We start from the raw sequence: 23,725 nt of genomic DNA on the forward strand, positions 1-23,725 counted from the left end.
GCTATGAAAAATTATAGCTATAATATGAATCAAATGGCATGAATTGAATCAAGGCTATGCAATTTGTAGTTCTCTTTCAATACCCCCACTTTTAAAGGTTGCGACCAGTAATACATAGCAATGATTCTTTTGTCACTGAATTTTATAGATTTCCTTTTAGCTTGAATATTTTCCTACACTTGGTCTAAACACATTGTTAATTTTATTTTGGATAGCCACGATTTTGTTACCCCAATTTCGAAAAGAAAAGAAAAAAAAATCAAAATAGGAAAGCCTGAAATAAAAAACATTAGAAGATTATAGAACTATGTTGTGGTTTGACTAATCCTAGTAAGATTCGGAGTAGAGAAAAGAGTAAATCCTGATAGGAACCAAACTAACAATCTAATTATATAAAGTAGTGTTTTCTCCCTCTTTAGAGTGCCACGTCATTAAGTAGAGGAAGGAAACGCTGACACGTGTCCGTAGCTTTAAAAAAGAAAAACATCACCGACTGTTTGCTACTTCTTTTTCCGATCTCCTATTAGCTGCCTACGAAACCAGAAAGCCAAGCGTTTCGATCTCTTCATATACCTTACAATTCAGTTCTTCCTACCGCTTCATCTTTAGTGTATAAGTGGAAAATTTCAGCCAAAGCCGAGATCTGATTCACACTTTATTTCTGCCACAGATCCTAACGCACGTACGGCAACGAAATGTACCAAGTATTCGCTCAAATCCAAGGATACATGTTCTTCAGTGTTCTTCATGTTTGCATCATAGAGATTGACTTCGGATTTTTCCTTCTTGATTTGAATCTCATGGTAAGACTCTTTATTTTCTTCAAGATTCTGTAGTTTCTGTAGTCTTTCGGCTCAAGCCAACTAAGATGTCCCTGACGACATGAGGTTCGGAAATTCAGATTAAAGTTTTTTCTCTTTAATCTTAGATCAGTAAAAGAGGAGTTTCTAATTCTTTTTTTGTATATAACTAATAATTCTTTGAATAAATTTTTCTTTTTAATTTCTTTTAGTTAAGTACTTCTTGGGTTTGTTTCAGTTTTGAAACTTGAGTCTTTACTTCTTGAATAAAAAATAGGAGAGAGTGATGAAAAGATCTTCATTTGGTCACAAGATGAGACAGAGTTTCTATGATATCACTAACTCTCAAACTCAAAAGATGAGCTTAATCTTCAAGAAACCGGTTTAGCACCGAGTGGCCGGCTGATGAAGGTTGACATCTCATTCTGGGTTTGTAAGTCTCTAACTTGCAATCTCATTGTCTTAAATAAATTGACTGGATTTGATTTTGGTTTTATTTGAGATCAGGAGATGTAAAAGTATTGTCTTTAATCAATAAAAAAGTAAAACAATTGAGTAAGCAGATACCAGTTGTACATGGAGCAATACACAGTTTGCACACATGTCTTGGTTTAATTCAGGGTCCGATGCACCAAAGAAAACCATTCATTTTTATACATGAGATAAATTTTGCTAGAAACAAGGTGCAACCAGAACTTACTGCTCTATGCTCATATGTTTTGTCAGTTCTTCACTTCTTTGTTTAAGAATGGATATGTTTCAGGTGAAAGCTTTGCACCACGAGGTTACTTGCAAAAATGCTTTGCTTAAGGCTAAATGTTCTGAACAAGAGGTTTGGTTTCTTGCCTGTTATTTCTAAATCATCTTCTGAACTTATATATTAACCAACAAGTTGTTTACTCTTATAAATCATCTTTAGGTATTGCATTTACTTTCAACTTACGTCTGTATTTCAAACTAAAGTTGGATGTGTTTCTGATATTATTCACACTTTTCGGATCAGTAAGGTGAGAACGCACCACCATAAAATACACTAACAGCTGAGAATGTGCTTATGTTTTTGGAACCGTTTGTACCAAATAGAAGGTTATTCATTACAAGCAAATGTAGATATTTGTTCATGATCTTGCTTAAGAATTGCTATAACTATTGTTACTTATTTCATTAATTTATGATTATCTTCCTTTGTTTCCTTGATGGTTTTATCTTCCAGTCATAGTCACATCAACTGCACACAATGTTGAGGCAGGAAAAGAGAAACCTGAAAAAAATGTCTTTGATCTAATTGTTATATAGAGCTGAGTAACGTTTTATATTAATTTGATGTTGGTAGGGATTTGGGCTGGAATGTACAATACGCTGATTTTGATGGTCCAACATATGAGTGGGTTGTCATTAGCCGCCAGCCTAACCTTATTGGCAAGTAAGGTTTTGTTCAAGCTCAAGATGCATACACATGGTCCTAGCTGTTGTGTGTTTGATGAGAGTTTTAACTTCTTTATAGGTGAAAAGGACACTGTGGCAGTTCACACCTGTTCGTTGGGACAAAGACGAGTGGCATCCACTGCAAGCCACTTGGCATGTTATTCAAGTACTCACTCTTTGCATCATCTTCTTGACAGTAGCGTTGAACACATTATTTCTCAAGTTTAGCATGTGGATCCCTTCAACAAACCCATTGATTCTCTATAGCCTGATCTTGTGGTTGCTCATAGCTTGAGCTGAAGCCCTGGAATCTGATTATGTCTTTGATGAATCTTCAGGGTACGTTTATATATTCTTCTCTCTTTCTCTCTTGATCTGTCGGCCACACTAAATGATTTTGATTTCCAGGTACTACTACAGCAGCAGGCTTAGTAGATGGCAAAGACTATGAGAAATAGAATAACCTCACTTAGGTATAAGACTGGTCACAAATTGGCAGGGTCTTCGAAAGTGGTTTGAGCACACATTGTAACTAATAGGTATTTGATTTAAATATTATTATTTTTGATAGATTAATAAATATGAAATTTCATCAAAAAAAAAAAACCCCACCCGCAGATACTTCTCCAATATCACAAAATCAAAGATCGATAAAGAAACCTTGGAAAATAGTTTCCCACATCAGTTATATCTCATACGTTCCAGGTTAAAGAAAAAACAAATAAGAAAATAAGATCAGAAAAACCTCATTCCCCCGCTATTTTATAAATCCTCACAAAAAAACCCCGGATACAATGGTAATAGAAAACTATATCTCATTCTCTTCTGATCGAATCTGATATATAAAACCTAAAACACTATAAAAAACTTACAATTCAGGATTAAAATGACAAAAATACTAAGAATTCGAACATTATTAGTTAAATAATTGAAATTTGGTGTAGACAATATAATCATATTCACACCTAACTTAACATAAATGAAAATTTACACAAATTAAATCTTTTGTAAAAACCGATCCATTAAATATTTTGTAAAAACCGATTTATAAGGAATATTTTAGAAGTTTCTTTATAATTTTTTTGGTCAATCATTAATTAGAAATTTATAAAATAATGACTGTCTAAATGTTTTTATAAAATTAATCTAAAACAAAAGATGACTTGTGAAACATGGAAAATGTAGTATTTGGTTATTTACTAAGCCCAGTAACCAACTTACAGAAAATAGATAGATAACTAGAAAAATAATTTTACTATCATGTGTATATTTATTATAATAAATGTGAGTTATCTCTCTTTTCCTTGCGCCACGTCATCATATAACATGGGGCTTAGAAGATGTTCTAAGCAACTTTTATTTTTCTCATAAACGCATCCTACCGCTGATAACTCATACCTGCTCATATTTTATTAGAGAATCAAATTTTATATAAAACAAAATGAATCAAGTAAATAACAGAAAATGAACGATGCTAATTGATGGTAAGTGTTGATATGTCAAAACATAGGATTCTATGTTTTGTTGCAATCTTATAAGTGATTTTATTCGCATTTATTTGGTTGTAAATATTTTCCTAACCTATATAAATACAATTTAAAAAATTAAAATTATTAAAAATGAAAATTTCTTTACAACAATCTTTGACTAATAAAAAAAATACAGAAATGTGCATAAGAAATACATAAATTACGCTATAAATAGGATTAAAATATCTGCAAACCATGTAAATGTTTTAGTACTTTCGATAATGGGAATCCAAATAGTATGTATTTCAGGGTTTTTTTTTAAAGTATGTTAGTTGTTTGAGGAAAATTTATAGAACAAAAATATTTAAATTAGTTCGAATGCAGCTTCGGATCTCTTCAAAGAAACTAATTTATACCAATCGATCCTCCAAATCTTGACAGAAAAAACATCTTGGTAGCTGATCTAGAATGGAACATAGAAATCATTTTGAATCTGTTCCCACGTAATCTGAAATCTTATGCTTAAGAGTAAGACCAAGCAAAAAATGGTCCATATATGCTCATATTTGTTCCTAACAAACAATAGAGCTTATTTTCCCATAACCGAGTATCACCCAACAATAAACTTAAGAAATGAGACCGATGAATCCCAGGAATAAAATTTCCAATTCGATGGCTAATGTTTGGATTGCCAATTTCTAGCCAAAGTTGAGATTTTTTTAAGGAAAATTATTCGAGTCTTACGGCTGGCGAGAACCTCAAAAAGAGTCATATACATTAATTGTTAGATACAAATTACTCAACTGCAAATGACATAACAACTCCAATCATGATGATGTCATGGAAGCAAAAGTTCAATACAAAAAATTACTTAAAAACAACCTAACCAACAACTTAAATTAATAAAATAGTATATCTTAATACCAAGTGCGACATCTCTATATTGAAAAAGAAGTTTTATGGAACTAATATGATCTTTATAATGCCACCAAAAAAGTGTCATCTAAATAATCTAGAAAATCGATGCAGTGATTGTTATTACTATAAACAAATAGAGAAGTTATTGGAGTTGGTTTTACGGTGACTAACAAGCGCCTACACTCATCGACCACTACTCAGTTCACACTTTCCAGTTTTAATATTTTCTTATTTTGATTAGCTTTGGTTTACTACCTTTTTCGCATTATATATAACATTATACTTTTAATGAAATGCAACTTCAAATAATCATCACTTCTATTCCAATAGCATGTCGAAAGACTATGATTTCAACATAAAAATAATTACTCTTATAATATACACAAAAAATTACCCACAACCCAATGCTTCCGAATCCAAAATATTACAAACCACAAATAACACATCGAGTTTGAGATCAATTTTTTGTAAAAGAAAACAACATGAACACCATTTTAAGCTCTTAAAGCATATCAATGCCATATTTCTTTAATATAAAAAACTATTATTTTTTGGACAACAAAATCAACTATTGCAAACAAGCAAAGGATATCTTATCACTTATAATCCATTTTCACCTAAATTTTTTTAAAAGACAAAAATCATTATCATAAACATTTCTTGCAAATGGAAATCTAAAACACAAACCATGGGATCTTACAAAAAGTAATAACTTAGATCACAAATAAGATATATCCCGCCCGTATGGCGGGCCGACCCTAGTATTGCAAACAACAAAATCAACTATTGCAAACAAGCAAAGGATATCTTATCACTTATAATCCATTTTCACCTAAATTTTTTTAAAAGACAAAAATCATTATCATAAACATTTCTTGCAAATGGAAATCTAAAACACAAACCATGGGATCTTACAAAAAGTAATAACTTAGATCACAAATAAGATATATCCCGCCCGTATGGCGGGCCGACCCTAGTATGTTATATAAGAAGACCACATCAGCTCCCTGTCTCTCTCTCTTTACCTCGGTTCCTTGCGTATAAAGAAACCTAATCTTTCTCTCTAACGCTATTTACAACTCACGGTTCCCTGCTAGCTTCTTTGCTCCGTTACTTACATGTCTTCAAAAGAATCCATCCCAATGGTGAAATCTGATGATCATAAGTTTTGGAAGCTGGATATGTTAGCAAAATTTTCGGAAACGATTCTAGAAGAAAAAGAGAGAGCCAGTGGCACGGAGAAATCTTCTTCGACACCACCTCCCAAGTGGCTTATGGAGGTGATGATGAAAGAAAAAAACGCACACGATCCAAAACTGATCATAGAGAAGAGACTGCACGCGAGCGATCTCAGCAAAGTCCAGTCACGTCTCTCAATGCCTATAAACCAACTGCTTAGTTCGGATTTTTTGACGGACGAGGAGAAAACAATCCTACACGAACCGGCGCCAGATCCGGTGAAAAGTACTCGTAAAGAAGGCAGCAAAAAAGGCGTGAGTGTGGTCCTGGTGGATCCTCTGTCAAAAAGGCATGAGGTTGAGATAAGGAGGTGGAAGATTGGTGCATGTTGGAGCTATGTAGTGGTTGGTGGTTGGAACAATGTGATTGACAGGAACAAGTTTGAGGTGGATGACGTCACTGTGATATGGTCGTTCCGATATGGAGGAGGTAAACTATGTTTGGCTCTCTCTCCTCTGGTAAGAGAATCTAAACACTCCGGTCAGAGCAGCTCTCGTCGTTCCTGATCACACACCAGTGCTTAAGCCACAAGTAAGAGAGGATTTGTTTATCCGGCAATTATGGATTTTGTGTTATTCTTCTTCCTTTTTCTGTTTTGAAGTAAAATTTGTGGTTTTTACCTAATAAAGTTAATTTATTTCTTCTTGAGGTTGTCTTAATTTTTTACCTAATATCGTTCTTGAATCTATAGTTAATTGGAATAATGTGGAAAATAAACTAGACCTGAAAATAGAATTTCATAAAATTAAATTAAAATATGACAATACCCATTGGTATAAAGTTAAAATATGATCTACTTGTTCCCTATAAAATAAGTTGGTTTATCATATATTAACTAGTTCTTCTAAAACAAGGGTTATAAGATGTAAACTTTATAACGATACAAAATGTTCATCATCTCCATCCTATGACAAATTACTTTTTTTCTAACTCGGAGTTTCATCAACCAAACCAGAGTAACTGATTTACATCGAGAATCCGGTTCGGTTCGGTTCAGTTATTGGATTTGGACGGGAAGCTCAAAACCGGATTTCTAAACCTGATTCCATCCACTCATATAAATACTCGAAAACCCTTAACTCCTTCAAAACCTCACCGCCACAATCACTTAGCTTCTCAAACAAGAAGAAGAAGAAAATGGCCTGCACCGTAGATTTACGGTGCCTCGACGAGGGATTCGGCGGTAAAACCTTCAAACGAAAGCGTGAATCTCAAGAACAAGCCTCCGCCGAAGCCTCCATGGACATCGATTCGATCCAACCTCCTTCGGCGAAACGCAGCGCCGTCGCTTCCTCGGAAGATCCAGACAAGCCTGTATCCGTCGTCGCGATCGAGAGACCTACATACGACGGCGTGATCTCCGGGAAAGTCTCCGGACGGCCGTGGAAGCAGCCGCGAGCTCACAGAGCGTCGGGGAGGTTTGTGAGGAACAAGGGGCCGGATCTTGAGGAGATGAAGAGGGGGAGGGAGATTAAGAGAGCGTACAGGGAGAGGATGAGCGAGCTCAAGGAGGAGATTAGGAGTAATAAGGTGGAGAAGAGGAAGAAGAAGGAGGAGAGGGAGAAGAGGAAGCAGGAGAATGTTTTGAGGACGGGGACCAAGTTGCAGAAGATTACGAACCCTAAGACGTTGAAGAAGATTGCAAAGTCTAAGCAGAGGAAGCATCTTAAAGTTATTACTGATGAGATGATGAGTGGGAACAAGAAGAGTGTCAAGACTTGACTGTTTTTTTTTTTTTTTTTTGAGTTTTTGTATTTTTCGTGACGTTTAGTCAAAATGTTGTTACTTAGTGAGATTTTGCTTCTACAGGAATCAGACTGTCTTTGTTATACAATGAGGTTTATAATATATGATTTCACTGATGAAGTTAAGACCTTTACAATAAACAAAAAGATTTGAAAGTTTTGAGATGTCAGATGGTTTGATTTTGATTGTCCATCGTTACTTCGTTTTGTGGTTTCTTTCCGAGGGCACTTCTTACAATGGTTGGATCCTGTGAGTTTATTCGTGTGTGTGTGTGGGTGTTTTTTTTTTCTCCTTGTCTGAATTGCCGCTGTTTTAGCTGTAGTAACAGAGTGTTTCAGTTCTAATCTTGTCCAGTGAGAGAGCTATCTTTTTGTACATAAGCGTGTTAGTTATGAAAAACTTTACCTTTCTGTCTTGATGAAGTGAAATGGTCAATCCTCTGTATTTGTTCTCTCAGCTACTCTTGTTTGAATTTCGGTTGTTTTTAGCTTTTGTTGTTTCAATCTTACTTTTGTAAGTCACTTAAACTGTTCGTGATCTTACCGAACACATAAGCTAATTTGCGACCAGAATGTCAACGATAGAAACTTTTGCAAGTTTGTGTTGCACTAATTCAGATTTTATGATCAGTTTGTGACCAAAGCATGTAACTTGTTGCTGGTGAATTTGCTGACGCGGATATCATTGTCCGAAATTCTTCAAGTCTCTATGACGTCAGCAAATCTAGGATTGGTCTAGAGTTAAAAAAAATCATTTTTGCTACTATATTAGGTGAGACAATTACTCATGGGGTCTTCTATCTGTCTATAGGTAGGTGGGTTTTATCTCATTTGGTGAGAGTTGGTCGTATAAACTTAACTCTTTTTTTTTAACAAACATTTAATATATATAACGATCACTTTTCAGAAAATTCAATATTATTGAACGAAATTGTAAAAATAAATAAATTAAGAGAAAACAAAAATAAAAGAGAATTACACGTGACTTTGGTTAGTTGTATAAGCTAAACCCTTTCTTATAAACTCTTTTAGACCCATCATTTTTTCAGGAACTTCTATATTAAAATTTAAAATGAAAATATTAACAGAACGAAAATGTAAAATCATCAAAAAAGAATGTAAAGAATATTTAAAAACATATTTAAAAAAACTGGAAAACAGAAAAAAAAAATGAAATAATTAGTGAGAAAATAAACGAGAATAGCCATGGGTGACTTTGGTTAAACCTAATAAACTCCGAAACCAAACCAAATATGAAAAGATAAAATATAAAATGGATTTGTGGAAAAAGGTGATAAGGAGAGAAAGAGTCCAAACGTAACGAAAGCCTTATCTCCCCGGTCACTGTTACACCTTATCTCTTCCCTCCTTTTCGCGATGGCGTCAACGCCGCCTCACCGGTCCATGACCACCACCAACACCCACCCTCAGATCCGCCAACAACCCAACCCCACCCACCGTCCATGGCTCCCCCAGCGCGTCCCCTCCCACCCCCGCAACGGCCGCGCCGTCACCTCAGCTCCCCCCTCCTCCTCCGCCGCCGTCTCAGTCGCCGCCTCCTCACCCTCCTCCACCCAGCTCTCAAAGTTTCCTCCTTTACAAACCCCCAAGTCCGACTCCTCCGACTTCTCCGGCCGCCGATCCACCCGGTTCGTCTCCAAGATGCATTTCGGCAGACCCAAAACCACCACCTCCTCCTCCCGCCACAGCTCCGCCGCCGAAGAGGCCCTCCAGAGCGCGATAACATTCTCCGGAGAGGACGACGAGACGTTCCAATCTCTCATCTCGAGCTTCGAACCCAAGCTCCGCGGCTCCGACGACTACACTTTCATCCTCCGCGAGCTCGGGAACAGAGGCGAGTGCGATAAAGCCGTTACCTTCTACGAGTTCGCCGTCCTCAGAGAGAGGAGGAAGATCGAGCAAGGTAAGTTAGCGAGCGCTATGATAGGTACTCTCGGCAGGTTAGGCAAAGTCTCCATCGCTAAAAGAGTCTTCGAAAAGGCCTTATCAGGCGGGTACGGGAACACCGTCTACGCCTTCTCCGCAATCATCAGTGCCTTCGGGAGAAGCGGGCTCCACGAGGAAGCAATCTCTGTCTTTACCTCCATGAAAAGCTACAACTTGAGGCCCAACCTCGTCACCTACAACGCCGTCATCGACGCGTGCGGCAAAGGAGGGATGGAGTTTAAACAAGTGGCAGAGTTCTTCGACGAGATGCAGAGGAACAACGTGCAGCCCGATAGGATCACCTTCAACTCCCTCCTCGCTGTTTGCAGCAGAGGAGGGCTGTGGGAGGCCGCCAGGAACCTCTTCGACGAGATGTCCAAGCGAGGGATCGAGCAGGACGTGTTCACTTACAACACGCTTTTGGATGCTATCTGCAAAGGCGGGAAGATGGATATGGCCTTCGAGATACTCTCCCAGATGCCTTCCAAGAGAATCATGCCTAATGTGGTAAGCTACAGCGCCGTCATCGACGGGTTCGCGAAGGCCGGGCGGTTCGATGAAGCTCTCGGCCTGTTCGACGAGATGAAGTACCTCGGCATTGCGCTGGATAGAGTCTCTTACAACACGCTGCTTTCGATATACACTAAGCTCGGGAGGTCTAAAGAAGCGTTGGATGTGTTGAGAGAGATGGCTTCCGTGGGGATCAAGAAGGATGTGGTGACTTACAACGCCCTTCTCGGAGGCTACGGGAAGCAGAGAAACTACCTCGAAGTGAAGAACGTTTTCGCTGAGATGAAGCGTGAGCGCGTGACGCCGAATCTGCTGACTTACTCCACGTTGATCGATGTCTACTCGAAAGGAGGGTTGTACAAGGAGGCGATGGAGATATTTAAGGAGTTCAAAGGCGCGGGGTTGAGAGCTGATGTTGTTTTGTATAGTGCGTTGATCGATGCGTTGTGCAAGAATGGGTTGGTAGGTTCTGCTGTTTCTTTGATCGATGAGATGACTAAGGAAGGGGTTAGTCCTAATGTTGTGACTTACAATTCTATAATCGATGCTTTTGGTCGGTCTGCGACTGTGGAGTGCTTGGCTGAGTCTGGAGATGGTGGAGTTGGATCGTCTTCTTTGCTGCCTTCTTGTTCTCTAAGTAAATTGGCTGAAACAGAGGAGAATCAGGTGATGCAGATATTTGGGAAGTTAACGATAGAGAGTAGTAACAGAGGGAAGAAAGATTGTAAGGAGGGTATGCATGAGCTCTCCTCTATATTGGAAGTTATCCGCAAGATGCATCAGCTGGAAATAAAACCGAATGTTGTAACCTTCTCTGCCATTCTTAATGCTTGCAGGTTTGTCCTTTTCTTGGATATCTCTTCTATGTGGTTTCGTTGTGCGGCTGCATTTTGGTGAGGAGTCTTATTTTTGTTGACATGTGTGTGTATCGATGTAGTCGGTGCAACTCATTTGAAGATGCGTCGGTGCTGCTAGAGGAGCTCAGGCTGTTTGATAATCAGGTGTATGGTGTTGTTCATGGGCTTCTCAAGGGACACAGAGAGAATGTGTGGCTCCAGGCTCAGAGCTTATTCGACAAAGTAAATGAAATGGATGGTTCGACTGCTGCTGCCTTCTACAATGCTCTTACCGACATGCTCTGGCACTTTGGTCAGGTAAAAATCAAACCGTTATTGTAGAGGCTGAGTTTTGGAGTTTCTAAGCGTTACTATTAGTGTGAAGGCTTACTTTTGGAAACGTTTTTGTTTGTAGAAACGAGGAGCGCAACTGGTGGCGCTTGAGGGAAGATCTAGACAAGTTTGGGAGAACGTGTGGTCTGAGTCTTGCTTGGACTTGCACCTTATGTCTTCTGGTGCTGCACGTGCTATGGTCCATGCTTGGTTGCTAAACATACGCTCCATTGTCTATGAAGGTCATGAGTTGCCTAAACTTTTGAGGTAATACAGCTCTTCCTTTTAGTTACCAATGTAAACGGTTTTTCCCTACCATTTTACTACAAGAATCTAGTCTAGTGTCATCTCTGTCAAAATAGATGCTAGGTTGTCTTGTGATAACTATCTTTTTTTTTGAATAAAAACTTGTGATAACTATCATGCAGTTTGATAGGTTTAAGTTATTAGCCTTACATGAGGACTACTTTGGAGATACTAATTTATGGTTGCTTCAAAATGTTATGATATGCTTGTGTGTGGCAGCATATTGACTGGTTGGGGGAAACACAGCAAAGTGGTCGGAGATGCAGCACTAAGGCCAGCGGTTGAAGCGCTTTTGAGGGGAATTGACGCACCGTTCTACCTCTCAAAATGCAACATGGGACGGTTCACATCAAGCGGTTCGGTGGTAGCAACTTGGCTGCGCGAATCAGCCACGCTCAAGCTCTTGATCGTCCATGACCACGTAACCACCAAAGCCAGCACAACAAGGGGACCAGCAGAACAACATGAACAAACCTCTCTCACTTTGCAGCCTCTCCTTTTGTAGTTGTACTATGTTATGTAAGCAAATTTATGACCGCCAAGTATGTGTTGTAACTTGTAACAATGGCGGTGTTTTCTGCGGTGTGATAATATTTTGTAACAAAGCAACACATTGTATTTTGAGCAAAAAAAATGTTTTATCATCTAGATGAATCATAGAAAGTCTTCGTGAATCAGCCACAGTCAAAGTCTTATAGTCCTTCATGATCAGATAACCACGGTAATAACACAACAAGGAGATCAACAGAAGAACATGAACAAACCTCTCTCACTTGGCAGCCTCTTCCTTTGTAGCTTTACAGTCTCACTTTAACAACTGTGTTTTGTTCCCAATAATATTGGAAGTCTGTGCTAATGATTCTTAACAAGCTTGCACATGCAAAATTATGTGAAATGGTTCATAAATTCATATCAAACCGTATAATGACGAATCAAATTTCAGACTAATCTTGAGATGTCCAGTTCCTATACTTCTACGACTTCATGTTCTAGTCATGGAGTTTATAGGTTCGCTCTAATGCATTATCTGTTGTTCTGGTCACTTATTCAAGAATTCTCATCATTTTCAGGTGTTTCAAACAGAGATGATGAAATACAGATATTTCAGTTAGCTAGTCAAATTAAGATTTTTTTTATTTTATTATATAAATTTGCAGGAAGAGATGGCTGGGCTGCACCGCGTCTCAAGGATGCTGCACTATCACTAGACAAGTTACGCGAGTCTTATCTAGAGGCATGCGAGTGGCTTAATCTCTTTATTGGTCTCATTGCTATCATAAATGGGAAGTTTGCTGACATCTTTTCGTTCGATTTTTTTTTTTTTTGTGTACAGTTGATAATCCAAATGAGAACATTATATCAGAAGTGCAAACTGGTGCATGGAGATCTCAGTGAGTATAACATACTTTATTTCGAGGTGAGTTCTGAGTTATATTTGTTCTTAAAGGACCTCTTTTGGGTTTACATGACTCACTTATTGATGTTATCTTGATCTTTTCTCAGGTGTTTTCAGACTAATCTTGAGATTTTTATATCCGTGTTTATTATATTGGAGTCCACAGATTATTTAGTATTGGCATGATTAATTATCCATGACTAAAATATCAAATTAATACAACCTGTCAAAACCGACCAGCCAGTGACGCTTGACTTAGTTTATTTGAACGTGAATCATTTCATTTTGTTTTAGATTTAAATATTTTTGTCAGCTTTGCGACGTATATAAAACAAAAATTTCAACAAGCTGAATGTTATCATCTATAAATCGGTACATCCCATTTCCCAAAAAAAATTATCATTGATTAACCAAAATGTATATGATTTTATTTTATGAAAAATATTTTTATTTAATATATTCCATTATTTATATAATTAACAAAACTGGTAAAATTGAAATAATTTCATTTTTCCCGAGAGTATGTTGTTGGTATTTTTGTCATTATCCCACAAGATATCACGCATCATGATATATCGGCTGTACTAAGTTTATTATTTACTCTAGCTAGTAGTCATCATCGACGTAATGAGTAATAACTAGGCCTGGGATTTTTATCCGAGATCCAGATTCGATCCGAGATTCGATCCGGATCCAATCCGAAAATCCGGATATCCGGAGGGGTCGAATCCGGATCCGGATAGTAAAATGTTGGATCCGTCAAAGCCGGATCCGGATCCGGATATCTTGATTTTTTAGTCTGGATATCCGGATCCGTAAGTTTTATTAATAATTATTTAAGAAATAGTAATATTTATATATAAAAACTAACTTTTTAATATATTTTCATTTTTATAATTGTATACGTAAATTTTTATGTAAATTTTGTAATATTATACATTGAAATCATTAAAAACATTATATATTTTTTTATTTTTAAATTATTTTTAATATCTATATATATATTAATATTATTTATTTATTTATTTTAAAGATCCAAATCCGGATCCGGATATCCGCCGGATATTACAATTTTTAGAAGGATATCCGCCGTCCGGATATCCGAGAACCCCGGATCCGGATAAAGATAGTAAAATTATGGATCCGCCGGATAAGGATCCAGATCTAGATACCTTAAAGTTGTCCGCATACCCGATCCGTCCCAAGGCCTAGTAATAACTACTTGATAATACGATTATCTTGACTTTTAATCTTGATCAAGGAAAAATAAAATCAACGATTCAGGCAAACATTTGAAAAGGTAATAAAAGATTTGAAGAGATTTGTTTGCATTTTATTAGAGAAACTCGTGTTTTTGGAAGATAATATTTTGATATTTTCTGGATTATGGATATTTGTTAAAGAAAATCCATAAAAACATTTATTATATCAAATGATTACACTTCCTTCTCCACCGGTTACAAAACTCTCGTCGTCGTCCTTCTATATAAAACCATCCTTCCTTCCCCCTTCATTTTTATATTACTCTCTCCTCTATCGCTCTTTCACTTCTCCGATTTGATCTAAACGATCCCACAGATCTCGTTCTCTTCCCCAATGGCTGCATCCAACAGCGAGAAAGGACTCATCGTCAGCTTCGGCGAGATGCTCATCGACTTCGTCCCCACCGAATCCGGCGTTTCGCTCGCCGAAGCTCCTGGCTTCCTCAAAGCTCCCGGCGGCGCTCCGGCAAACGTCGCCATCGCCGTTTCGCGACTCGGCGGGCGATCCGCCTTCGTCGGAAAGCTCGGTGACGACGAGTTCGGACACATGCTCGCTGGGATCCTGAGGGAGAACGGCGTCGCTGATCAGGGGATTAACTTCGACACGGGTGCTAGAACGGCTTTGGCGTTCGTGACGTTGCGTGCCGACGGAGATCGGGAGTTTATGTTTTACCGGAATCCTAGCGCCGATATGCTCCTCCGTCCCGACGAACTCGACCTCGACCTCATCAGATCCGTACGTTGAATCTCTGATTAGACTAGATCTTGACCAATCATGAGTGTTTAGAAATCTATAGTAGTTACTTGGGACTAAACGTAGAAGATGATCGATCTCACTGTGGATATATGTGTGTCCATGCTAGATTCACGGACCGTGACTTTTTCTCTAATCTCACTACGTTTTTTTTTTTCGCGGGTCTTTTTGTCTCTTTGATCTTTCTCCCACGAATGTGCATAGATCCACGTGTTTTATCACGTGATTTCCCCAAGTCACTGACTTCTTAGTTTTTATTATCCGAAATATGAGAGAAGAAAAAAAAAAGATTTGTGGAAATTAGGTGTGTGATGTTTTGTATATACTGTTAAGTAGTTTAGCAGTGAACTAAATCTGTCTTCTTCTTGAGCTGAATTGAATTTTATGTGAATTTTTGGATTTATTGATGTGATCTAGTGAATGAAACATTTCTGTTCTGCCATTTAATTAGTTAATATGTATCAATTATTTGCACAAAATTGATAGAAATATATATATGAAAGTTTCAGAAAGAAAAATAATAGTAATATATATATATTTTTTTTTTTGACACCAAAAAATTTACAGATTCATGTTGACTATATAAACCAAGTTGTTAACTCTGCATCCATGTATATTAATATATATATATATATATATATATAAATAATAATATATATGTATATATATGTATTGATTATTTAGCTCCTAGTCTACAATTGTGTAAGTCCTATTAATTTTAGGGCTGGCCATATTATAATGTTCATGTATCAACATAGTACAGTATAGTCCATCTTTATGGTGATGGTGAAATTATCTCCTGGTTGAATATTTTTGCTTAAATGTTTTTACCTTTACAGCTAATATCAATGGCAGGGACCTTTTGCTTTTCTTCAACAGTTTGATATTTTGATTGATTTGACCCCATCGTAGTTAATATTCGAAACACACAGTATCATATATTAAAATGGGTCCCCGTCATAATGATTCCTTATGACCAAAGTTGGTATTATTTTGTGAGTTTTGAGGTGTACCAAACTGGCTAAGGTTTAATTTTATGACCAATCATGCAGGCTAAAGTGTTTCACTATGGATCAATAAGCTTAATAGTGGAGCCATGTAGATCAGCTCACTTGAAGGCCATGGAAGTGGCGAAAGAAGCCGGAGCCATTCTTTCCTATGACCCGAACCTCAGGGAGCCTCTGTGGCCATCAAACGAAGAAGCCAAGACACAGATCATGAGTATCTGGGACAAGGCTGAGATCATCAAGGTCAGCGACGTCGAGCTAGAGTTTCTAACTGGAAGCAACAAAATCGATGATGAAACCGCAATGTCCTTGTGGCATCCCAACTTGAAGCTCTTGCTTGTCACTCTCGGTGAAAAGGGATGCCGGTATTACGCCAAGGTAAACACACTAACATACTGCATTAACAATCATCATCAACATGAGTTGTCTCTTGGTTGTGACCATGAGGTGATGCCATAACGCAAAACTAGTAGTGTCTATAGAATCTATAATTTTAGGAATTACTTTTATATTAACATGTTTTTGGAAAGGATTCGAGAAACGTATTTAAATATATAGTCAGAACAAGAACAAAAGAGAGGGATAATATATAAAACTTATGCAGGAATCATTTTGTGCTATTTACTTTAATATTGGGTGGGTTATGAGTTCGTTTGGTAGATCTCACCAACTGCTAAATTAAAAATTGCTTCTCGTGGACCCTCCAAAACATTATTATTGGTCAAGTAATCAATTAAGGGTCACAAAAGTCGTGATCTCTAAGGTTCTTTGTTACTTTAGCTTTTTTCTTATTTGCCTAATTAGATGAGCATGAAACCGGTTCGTATACTTGTTTACTACGTCAATGACTTTTCTTACTCCCACTAAAAACTGTGTAGACTTTCCGTGGATCGGTTGACCCTTTCCATGTGAACGCCGTGGATACAACCGGAGCTGGAGATTCCTTTGTTGGTGCTCTCCTAAACAAGATTGCTGAGGATCAATCCATTCTCGAGGTAAGTACCCAACTCAATGTGCATTCATTCTCTTGTGGTTAAAAATGATAGTAATATAAGGTTCTAAACTTCATTTATGTAATGTAACAGGACGAAGAGAGATTGAGAAAGGTGCTAAGATTCGCAAACGCTTGTGGAGCAATCACCACGACCAAGAAAGGAGCCATTCCAGCTCTTCCCACCGATGCTGAAGTTCACAGCTTTCTTGAAGGGAAGTAAAAAAAATAAAAACACCCCTCAAGCTTTCTCCATGTAATCTGTGTTCGCTTATGTATTCTTGTTTTCTGATGTTTGGTTTAAATCAATGGCTCCGTTTTTGTGTAAAGACATATATGTTTAAGTTCAAGGCATCCCTTGCTAATAATAAGAACAGTTTTTTCAAAGTTTAAGACTAACATGCCGATACATATATTACTGGTTTGAATCAGATCACAGAGAAAGCAAGGCAAAGGCAAAAGATGAGTGTGTGTAGGTACATATGCGAAGCAAATGCTATATATTATCTAGTTTCATCAAGACTTTAGCCTATGTCAGGGACAAGGAAGTGCTGTTCATCATCATCATCATCATCATCATACCGAATCTCAAGCCTGGGCTTCTTGTTGGAAACATTGGACTTCATGGGTCTATTGTAGGAATGAACATGAGGCAAATGTGAAACCGAGAGCTCAGGAACTTCAGCTGCCGGTAGAGCTTCTTGATCAGGCTGGTCCCCAAAGAAACCCATCTCTGCCAGCCAGTCCAGCTCACCAAGATCAAGCGGCTCTTTCTGCTGACGCACAAAAAGTGATACACATAAACATGTTAAAATAAGCACAAACTCACATATTTGGTAAAACCATTTCTCACCTTATTACTGCACTCAAGATCAGAATAACGGAAGAACTCATCGCCAGCCCATGGAGGAGATGGAGCAGCAGACTGTTGAATTGTTGGTTTAGAGAGTATCTGCTGGTTAGGTGGGTCGAAATGATTCATCTCCACTTCTTGACTGCAACTAGTGGAACTCAGAGCGACTCGGATTCCAGTAGCCAAGAACCTCTGGTGATTAGCAGAGCGAGTGTTAGGCGCATGGGTGGCCTCATCGCAGTCTCTACAGAGAAGAGCTCTATCCTCAACACAGAATATGAAAGCTGCCTTCTCCTGCAAGTCAACACACAAGAAAGAGATCACTGCCTAAGCAAACCTTGAACTTATTGTTTCTTGAAATCCCTTAAACCTCTAAATCTTTGCTAACTAATAACTAAACAAATTTCTTGAGATCCCACTCGAAAAACGTTTACTAATACAGATCATGAACAAAGAGACAAAAGGAGAAGAGGAGATTATTTTTACTTACAAGGCAGATGTCGCATGGAGGGAACTTGGTGGAGAGAGAGTCAAGAAAGAGGCGTTGGTGTTTGCTAGCGAGCTTATTGGCTGCGTGAACCTCAACGTCGCAACTAGCGCACAAAGCAGCCTCATCGGAACAACATATCAGTGTAGCAGGAGCTTTCTCACATACATCACACTGTATCTTCATCTTGAAAATCAGAGGAACTTACAAAAGAAAGGAAGCTCTCTCTGCCTTTTGTGTTTCTTCCCTTAGAGCAAAGAAAGAGAAACAGTTTTGGTTGGTGTTCAAGTTGAGGAGGGAGTGATTGGTGGGAAGAGAAGAAGATAAGGAGGTTTTATGATTCTGCGTATCAAAAGAACCCACATCCTTGCTTCTTACAGCTGGGCCATGTAGTCGTAGGCTCCACTCTTCTTCTGGTTCTGCGGCTCACGTTGCTTCTTTCCTTCTCTGTCTCTTTCACTTAACATTGTCCACAGAAAAAGAAAGACTATTGTTTTTTTTTTTCTGTGTTTAGTGTAGTATCAAAATCTGGTGGACACAGTGTTTCACACAACAAATTGTCGGCTGAATATTTTTTGCGGTCTGTATTGATCGTTGCATATTTTGTAAGAAGACAAATGTTCTTAAAGATCATAACAATCTCTAGATGGAGTTGGTGTTGACTAATCATGTGGCTTTCATGATCCTATCATAATAGTATTTAATGAAACGATTTGGATATTTACCAAGACTAACTTTAATAATAAAAGTAAGCAGCATATACTTTTGGTTAGATTGTATGTTTGCTTGCTATAAGAACTTCAAATCTCTTACTAAGCCTGTGAATAATTTTTTAGATTGTATGTTTGCTTGCTATAAGAACTTCAAATCTCTTACTAAGCCTGTGAATAATTTTTTTTTTTAAAACTATGTCAATCAATATGAAATTTTGATGCATAACATATAACTGAGTCTAAATGTTATATATTACAAGGCATTGAAATTTGAGAATATAAATATACATCAAGCATGATGTCGGCAATTGTGGTTATATTTTATGATTTATAACAAATTAGCAAATTTGAATGTAATTAAAAAGACATTTTACGTACTTGGACACAAACCAAATCCAAACAGCTCAATATGTTTCTTTGGGCTATATCCAAAATGTATTCCTCAATGATGTACCAAAAGGCTTCTGCTTAGAACATAACATCAATACCCTGTAGGTCAAGTCACACATTAGCTAAGCCCTATAATGCAACAATCCCAAGTGCAATGGATGGATGGATGTACCTCTGACTAAAGTGCACATAGTATTCATTATTTCTCAGCTCTCCATCTGGTCTGGCTTCTGCTTTCTCATCTCCCCACTTCCATTTCGTTGTTCTTGCTGTCCAAGGCGATGATGCAGAAACTGTTGCTGTTGATACTGAAACTCCTGCTGTTGTTGTTGTTGTTGTTGTTGATGCTGTTTCTGTGAATGAATCTGCAGTTGCTGGAGCTGTTGTGCGGCTAACATTGTCTGATTGTTGGAATAGAATTGCTGGTTTGATCCAAACGAACCATAGTTCATCGCTGATGATGCACCGTTTGAGGCAACTTGGGCAGTCAACGCCTTCAGATGATGGATTTCCTCCTTAAGAGCTTCGTTTAGTTCTGTGCCAAAAGAAAAGAGTAGTGTTCACACCAAAACTGTGCTAAAATTTCTCAAAGTGGGAAAAGTAAAGTGTTTTGTGAAAAAAGAGCCTCACCATCCTGCAACTGAACCCGCTGCTCCATTGTTTGCAACCTTAGTTTCAGCTCGTTGTTTTCAACAGTCAAACCATTTGCATCTCTCTGAACAAACAGAAAGAAAAGAGTGAACGTTTTTAAAACCCACAAAAAATAGAGTAGACTGACTTGAAAACCAACCTGTAAGAGAGTAAGCTGAGCTGAGAGAGTTGTAGCTTCTGTCTGCAAAGTCTGTACTTTTCTCTCAAGCTCAAATATGTATCTCGTCTTCCTTTCTTTTGACCTCGCCGCGGACTGCCTGTTTGCCCATATCCTAATTGTAAGACCCACAAAAACACAAATCATGTTCCACTCACAATAAAAGAATGTTAGCATGAAGATTGACAATCAAACCTCTTAGCACGTTTTGGATCGACGAGAGCAAGCTCAGCGAGTTTAGCAGCAGACATGGACTTCTTAGCATCAACTACAGAATCTTCTTCATTTCCAGACATAAGCATCTCACTGATGTTCAACGTTCCATCCATAGAGTGACTGTGTTGATGCCTAACTCTTGGCCTTTCCCCAAAACTATTCTGAGGCATCATCGGCTCATTTTTCCAAGCAGTTCCTGATGGCTCCCCCACTTGAGCCGAAGAAGTAGCAGTAGAAGAGTTAAACTTATCCATATCAAGATACATAGACATCAAGTCTCCTCCTTCAGTGTCATCGGAGAAAGAAGGTACATCAGCACTACCACCAACCACACCAAGATCAAAATCAAAGCTCAAGTCATCAGGGAGAGTGAGGATCTCCGAATGAGCTCGACGGTGACCAATCTTCTTAGGTGGGTGTTCGAGCATACGGCTCATATCGTGGCTCAACCGGTTAGCGTCTGAGAAGGGTGAGGAGCGACCTGAGGGAGATGGAGGAGGGAGACGACCTCCACAAGGTGCTGCTGGAGATTTCTCTTTATCCATTTTTCTATAACTTTCTACTCTAACTGACTTTAACCAAACGCAACTAACCTGCAAATCAGATCGTAACTTAATAACAGTGAAGCAATCATAGAAAAGGATAAGTTTTTATGCTAGCCCTGAATCAAAAGAGGAGAACTTTGATTGAAATTAGATCAAAGGAGGAGACTTTGTGAGACAAACTTACAGAAACAGATCTAAATCAGCTGTAGTAGGCTCCAGAAACCCCCCCCCAAGAGAAAAGAAGTAGATGCAGCAGAGGAAGATTGAATATGGCGGAAGAAGTGAATGCGATTCTTACAAGAGATCAATGTCATGTATGCGCACAATCTCTGCGTATTTGGTAATGGAATCTTAAAAACGCGTCGTTTTTGCGTGTTCCGCCATTCCCGTTTGGGAAACAGATTACCTAAACACGATGAGCATTGTCAATTTGTCCCCACCGGGCTTCGGACCTGGGCCCCTTGACCATGTTATGGGCCGTGAAGCCCACATGATCAAAAATGTTGGAGCATATTCTTTAGCATTGTTATAATTATTTTTTTTTGAAAGATATTTTGGTCAATTTACAAACTCATAATTCTCTAGTCCTTTGAAAACCAATTCTCACCAACAATAGCATGGCCAGCGTTTGCTACCCATATGAAAGAATTCAACCATAGTAAGATTTTCTTCCCTAATTTCAAGATCAGACATATTCCAAAGACACATAATACATGGGCAGGCGGACAAACTTGCACGTGGTGCGAGGAGTTCTATATCTGCTATGTTATATATTGATTCGACGCCTCCGGTTTGGCTATCTGAACCGGTAGTGTTATTATAGAGTAGTTTCAATTGTTGTCAAAAAAAAAAAATCAACAATAGCATTAAAGTCACTTGATTCAAGAATCGTTCATGAAATTCAAAATATTTTTCCTATCGCACCTTCGTAACCTTTGATGTTACTGGTCTTTAATACCGGTGATTATTTGTATCATCGTGTGGGCTGGGGGATTAGCACGATAATGTGAAGTTATCTTTCACAAGCTACCGAGCGAGCCAGGTAATCGACGTTTTAAGATTAAAGCTCTTGACGGACAGGTATCGTGTAGAGAATTTTGGAATTGATTAGTTATGTACTTCGAGTGATGCATGTAACTATCCGTAGGAAGTAGCTGTTCTTGTACTCCAAAATTTATTAACCAGTATGATGAAACAAAAAAATATACTCCAATTTTTTAAAACATGCATGGGTACAATGTATATTAATTGAAAATGTTATTTTTCGTAAACATGAATACTTACATCCACATGTGCCAATGTACGTGACAAAATATGTAACAGAATCGAAAAATGAATAGCATAGTCAGATAAGTAGTAAAAATGGCTCTAGTTTCAGTGTTTCACTAAAACTATAATTATAATTTTAGGAGCTAGAAAACAAAACTGCGATTGTAATATAAACAATTTTAAAGAAAGAAATGAAGAGAAACACGATTTAGAAGAAGAAAAAAATCATAAACGATATGATGTCGAGATATACAGTAATTTTTTTTGTTAACTCTTAGATTCGTTCCAGAGTAAAACGAGACATAAGCGAATAACGATCCTAAAATCAAACATGTAAGATCATTCAAGTAACACCCGTGAATTATCTCTGCAAACTTTTACTCTATGAAACATGTTGTCTTCTTGATCAGACGAGATTAAGTGGAAGTTGTAACCACCCATGTAATTAGTTAATATCTTCGTACGTTATGACTGATAAAATGAAAATGAGGGATGAAGATGTTATATTGAGAAAGTATATCGACTAGTGGTCAGTGACTTCTCTGACGAGCTACTAGTTAAATCGCCATCATGGACGATTCGCATAATTTACAATTCTAAATCTTTTTTTTTCTTTTACAATTTTATATCTCTGCACACATGTTACGATCATTTTTGTTTTTTTTAGAGTATAAGTACTATATTAACAAGTTAGAAGGTCTGAGATATAATAAGTTTTATCTGCCTCACGATTTTTTTTTCTTAAGAAACTGTCACTCAAAAACTATGTATCCAGAAAAAAAATTCCTTAAAAAAAGTATCTAGAAGATTTTCAAAAACTATAAGTACCTAACAGAACTATATGACTTCTTTTCAGTCTTGGTTGGACTTCGGACGATAATTTCCAAAGCAATTCAAAAGATCAAATGTAGACACTAAAACAACTAAACTAATTACCAGACTATCTCAAAACATGAACTTGCACAATTGTTTTCTGATATTATTTTTCTTCTTTAAACCGATCACAGTTGTTTTTTATATCAGTTTTGAGTTAAACATAATCTTAAGATGTGTAGCAATGTGATGATACATTTACCTGCTCCAAAATCCTAGTATTCAAAATTACAGTACTAGAGTTTGCAGATCAGATCTCCTTAATTAATCAACTGTCTGTGTCAATGTTAACATCTTCTAGATCAGCTTTGCCCACCATTAGTTTAGTAATGCATCAAAGGAATCGGCCAATGGTTTTAATCAAAATGACGGAAACCACATGATTATTTTATTTGTTTGCTTTTCATCTCTTATTTAAATGCTCGTTAATCGTTAATAACAAAGCTTAACTACCCTTCTCACTTGCCCACGACCTAATGAAGTTTACAGCTAACCCAATTAAATAAATTTGCTGCTGTGATTTTTGTTGGGATTTATTAAGCTCATGTTTAACTCTGTATTATCTGATTAATACGATATTGTCCATTTTAGATTTTAGAGGTAAGTCCGCATAGATTTACTTTTGGTTTCTTC

General features: G+C 37.6%; 6 protein-coding genes across 7 annotated transcripts; 4 read left to right on the forward strand and 2 right to left on the reverse strand.

Moving 5' to 3' along the window:
- Nucleotides 1-5,413: 5,413 nt before the first annotated feature.
- On the forward strand, nt 5,414-6,457 carry LOC106433108 (B3 domain-containing protein At2g31420-like). Its single transcript, XM_013873951.3, has one exon. It carries the CDS (start codon nt 5,731-5,733, stop codon nt 6,355-6,357), a length of 627 nt encoding a protein of 208 aa, XP_013729405.3. The 5' UTR covers nt 5,414-5,730; the 3' UTR covers nt 6,358-6,457.
- Nucleotides 6,458-6,930: 473 nt separating this feature from the next.
- Nucleotides 6,931-7,754, forward strand: BNAC04G42380D. Its single transcript, XM_013873948.3, has one exon. The coding sequence runs from the start codon at nt 6,989-6,991 to the stop codon at nt 7,571-7,573; it is 585 nt and encodes a 194-aa protein (XP_013729402.1). The 5' UTR covers nt 6,931-6,988; the 3' UTR covers nt 7,574-7,754.
- A 1,096-nt stretch (nt 7,755-8,850) lies between these two features.
- LOC106380478 (pentatricopeptide repeat-containing protein GUN1, chloroplastic) lies at nt 8,851-12,176 on the forward strand. Its single transcript, XM_013820249.3, has 4 exons — nt 8,851-10,889; nt 10,991-11,207; nt 11,305-11,489; nt 11,748-12,176. Exons 1-4 carry the CDS (start codon nt 8,974-8,976, stop codon nt 12,031-12,033), a joined length of 2,604 nt encoding a protein of 867 aa, XP_013675703.1. The 5' UTR covers nt 8,851-8,973; the 3' UTR covers nt 12,034-12,176.
- A 2,189-nt stretch (nt 12,177-14,365) lies between these two features.
- Nucleotides 14,366-17,325, forward strand: LOC106380479 (probable fructokinase-1). The gene is made up of 4 exons (XM_013820250.2): nt 14,366-14,922; nt 15,993-16,325; nt 16,826-16,942; nt 17,033-17,325. Exons 1-4 carry the CDS (start codon nt 14,521-14,523, stop codon nt 17,159-17,161), a joined length of 981 nt encoding a protein of 326 aa, XP_013675704.1. The 5' UTR covers nt 14,366-14,520; the 3' UTR covers nt 17,162-17,325.
- Nucleotides 17,278-18,673, reverse strand: LOC106380480 (B-box zinc finger protein 25). Of its 2 annotated transcripts, none has more exons than XM_013820252.3 (3): nt 18,282-18,673; nt 17,792-18,085; nt 17,278-17,711 (listed from the first exon to the last, which is right to left on the reverse strand). In XM_013820252.3, the coding sequence occupies exons 1-3, from the start codon at nt 18,462-18,464 to the stop codon at nt 17,463-17,465; spliced, it is 726 nt and encodes a 241-aa protein (XP_013675706.1). In that variant the 5' UTR covers nt 18,465-18,673; the 3' UTR covers nt 17,278-17,462. The 2 variants fall into 2 exon arrangements, with proteins under 2 accessions (XP_013675706.1, XP_013675705.1); XM_013820251.3 differs by having other exon boundaries at nt 17,278-17,714; nt 18,282-18,649.
- A 520-nt stretch (nt 18,674-19,193) lies between these two features.
- On the reverse strand, nt 19,194-21,361 carry LOC106380481 (probable transcription factor PosF21). Its single transcript, XM_013820253.2, has 6 exons — nt 21,135-21,361; nt 20,385-20,998; nt 20,172-20,304; nt 20,012-20,096; nt 19,554-19,916; nt 19,194-19,480 (listed from the first exon to the last, which is right to left on the reverse strand). Exons 2-5 carry the CDS (start codon nt 20,948-20,950, stop codon nt 19,588-19,590), a joined length of 1,113 nt encoding a protein of 370 aa, XP_013675707.2. The 5' UTR covers nt 20,951-20,998; nt 21,135-21,361; the 3' UTR covers nt 19,194-19,480; nt 19,554-19,587.
- Between the last annotated feature and the right edge of the window lie 2,364 nt (nt 21,362-23,725).

This window comes from Brassica napus, chromosome C4 (assembly GCF_020379485.1).
Source record: "Brassica napus cultivar Da-Ae chromosome C4, Da-Ae, whole genome shotgun sequence".
In the NCBI taxonomy this organism is placed as follows: domain Eukaryota; kingdom Viridiplantae; phylum Streptophyta; class Magnoliopsida; order Brassicales; family Brassicaceae; genus Brassica; species Brassica napus.

What these genes read in the sequence shown, in the direction of transcription:
- LOC106380481 (XM_013820253.2), bottom strand. Translation starts at nt 20,950, where the DNA reads ATGGATAAAGAGAAATCTCCAGCAGCACCTTGTGGAGGTCGTCTCCCT. An exon ending in GATCCAAAACGTGCTAAGAG is followed by an intron (nt 20,305 to 20,384) that starts GTTTGATTGTCA and finishes TCTTACAATTAG; the next exon opens with GATATGGGCAAACAGGCAGT. An exon ending in GCGGGTTCAGTTGCAGGATG is followed by an intron (nt 19,917 to 20,011) that starts GTGAGGCTCTTT and finishes CTTTTGGCACAG; the next exon opens with AACTAAACGAAGCTCTTAAG.
- LOC106380478 (XM_013820249.3), top strand. Translation starts at nt 8,974, where the DNA reads ATGGCGTCAACGCCGCCTCACCGGTCCATGACCACCACCAACACCCAC. An exon ending in GCCATTCTTAATGCTTGCAG is followed by an intron (nt 10,890 to 10,990) that starts GTTTGTCCTTTT and finishes GTATCGATGTAG; the next exon opens with TCGGTGCAACTCATTTGAAG. An exon ending in TGCTCTGGCACTTTGGTCAG is followed by an intron (nt 11,208 to 11,304) that starts GTAAAAATCAAA and finishes TTTTGTTTGTAG; the next exon opens with AAACGAGGAGCGCAACTGGT.
- LOC106380479 (XM_013820250.2), top strand. Translation starts at nt 14,521, where the DNA reads ATGGCTGCATCCAACAGCGAGAAAGGACTCATCGTCAGCTTCGGCGAG. An exon ending in ACCTCGACCTCATCAGATCC is followed by an intron (nt 14,923 to 15,992) that starts GTACGTTGAATC and finishes CCAATCATGCAG; the next exon opens with GCTAAAGTGTTTCACTATGG. An exon ending in AGGATCAATCCATTCTCGAG is followed by an intron (nt 16,943 to 17,032) that starts GTAAGTACCCAA and finishes GTAATGTAACAG; the next exon opens with GACGAAGAGAGATTGAGAAA.
- LOC106433108 (XM_013873951.3), top strand. Translation starts at nt 5,731, where the DNA reads ATGTCTTCAAAAGAATCCATCCCAATGGTGAAATCTGATGATCATAAG.
- BNAC04G42380D (XM_013873948.3), top strand. Translation starts at nt 6,989, where the DNA reads ATGGCCTGCACCGTAGATTTACGGTGCCTCGACGAGGGATTCGGCGGT.
- LOC106380480 (XM_013820251.3), bottom strand. Translation starts at nt 18,464, where the DNA reads ATGAAGATACAGTGTGATGTATGTGAGAAAGCTCCTGCTACACTGATA. An exon ending in CTCCATGCGACATCTGCCTT is followed by an intron (nt 18,086 to 18,281) that starts GTAAGTAAAAAT and finishes GTTGACTTGCAG; the next exon opens with GAGAAGGCAGCTTTCATATT. An exon ending in ATCTTGAGTGCAGTAATAAG is followed by an intron (nt 17,715 to 17,791) that starts GTGAGAAATGGT and finishes TTTGTGCGTCAG; the next exon opens with CAGAAAGAGCCGCTTGATCT.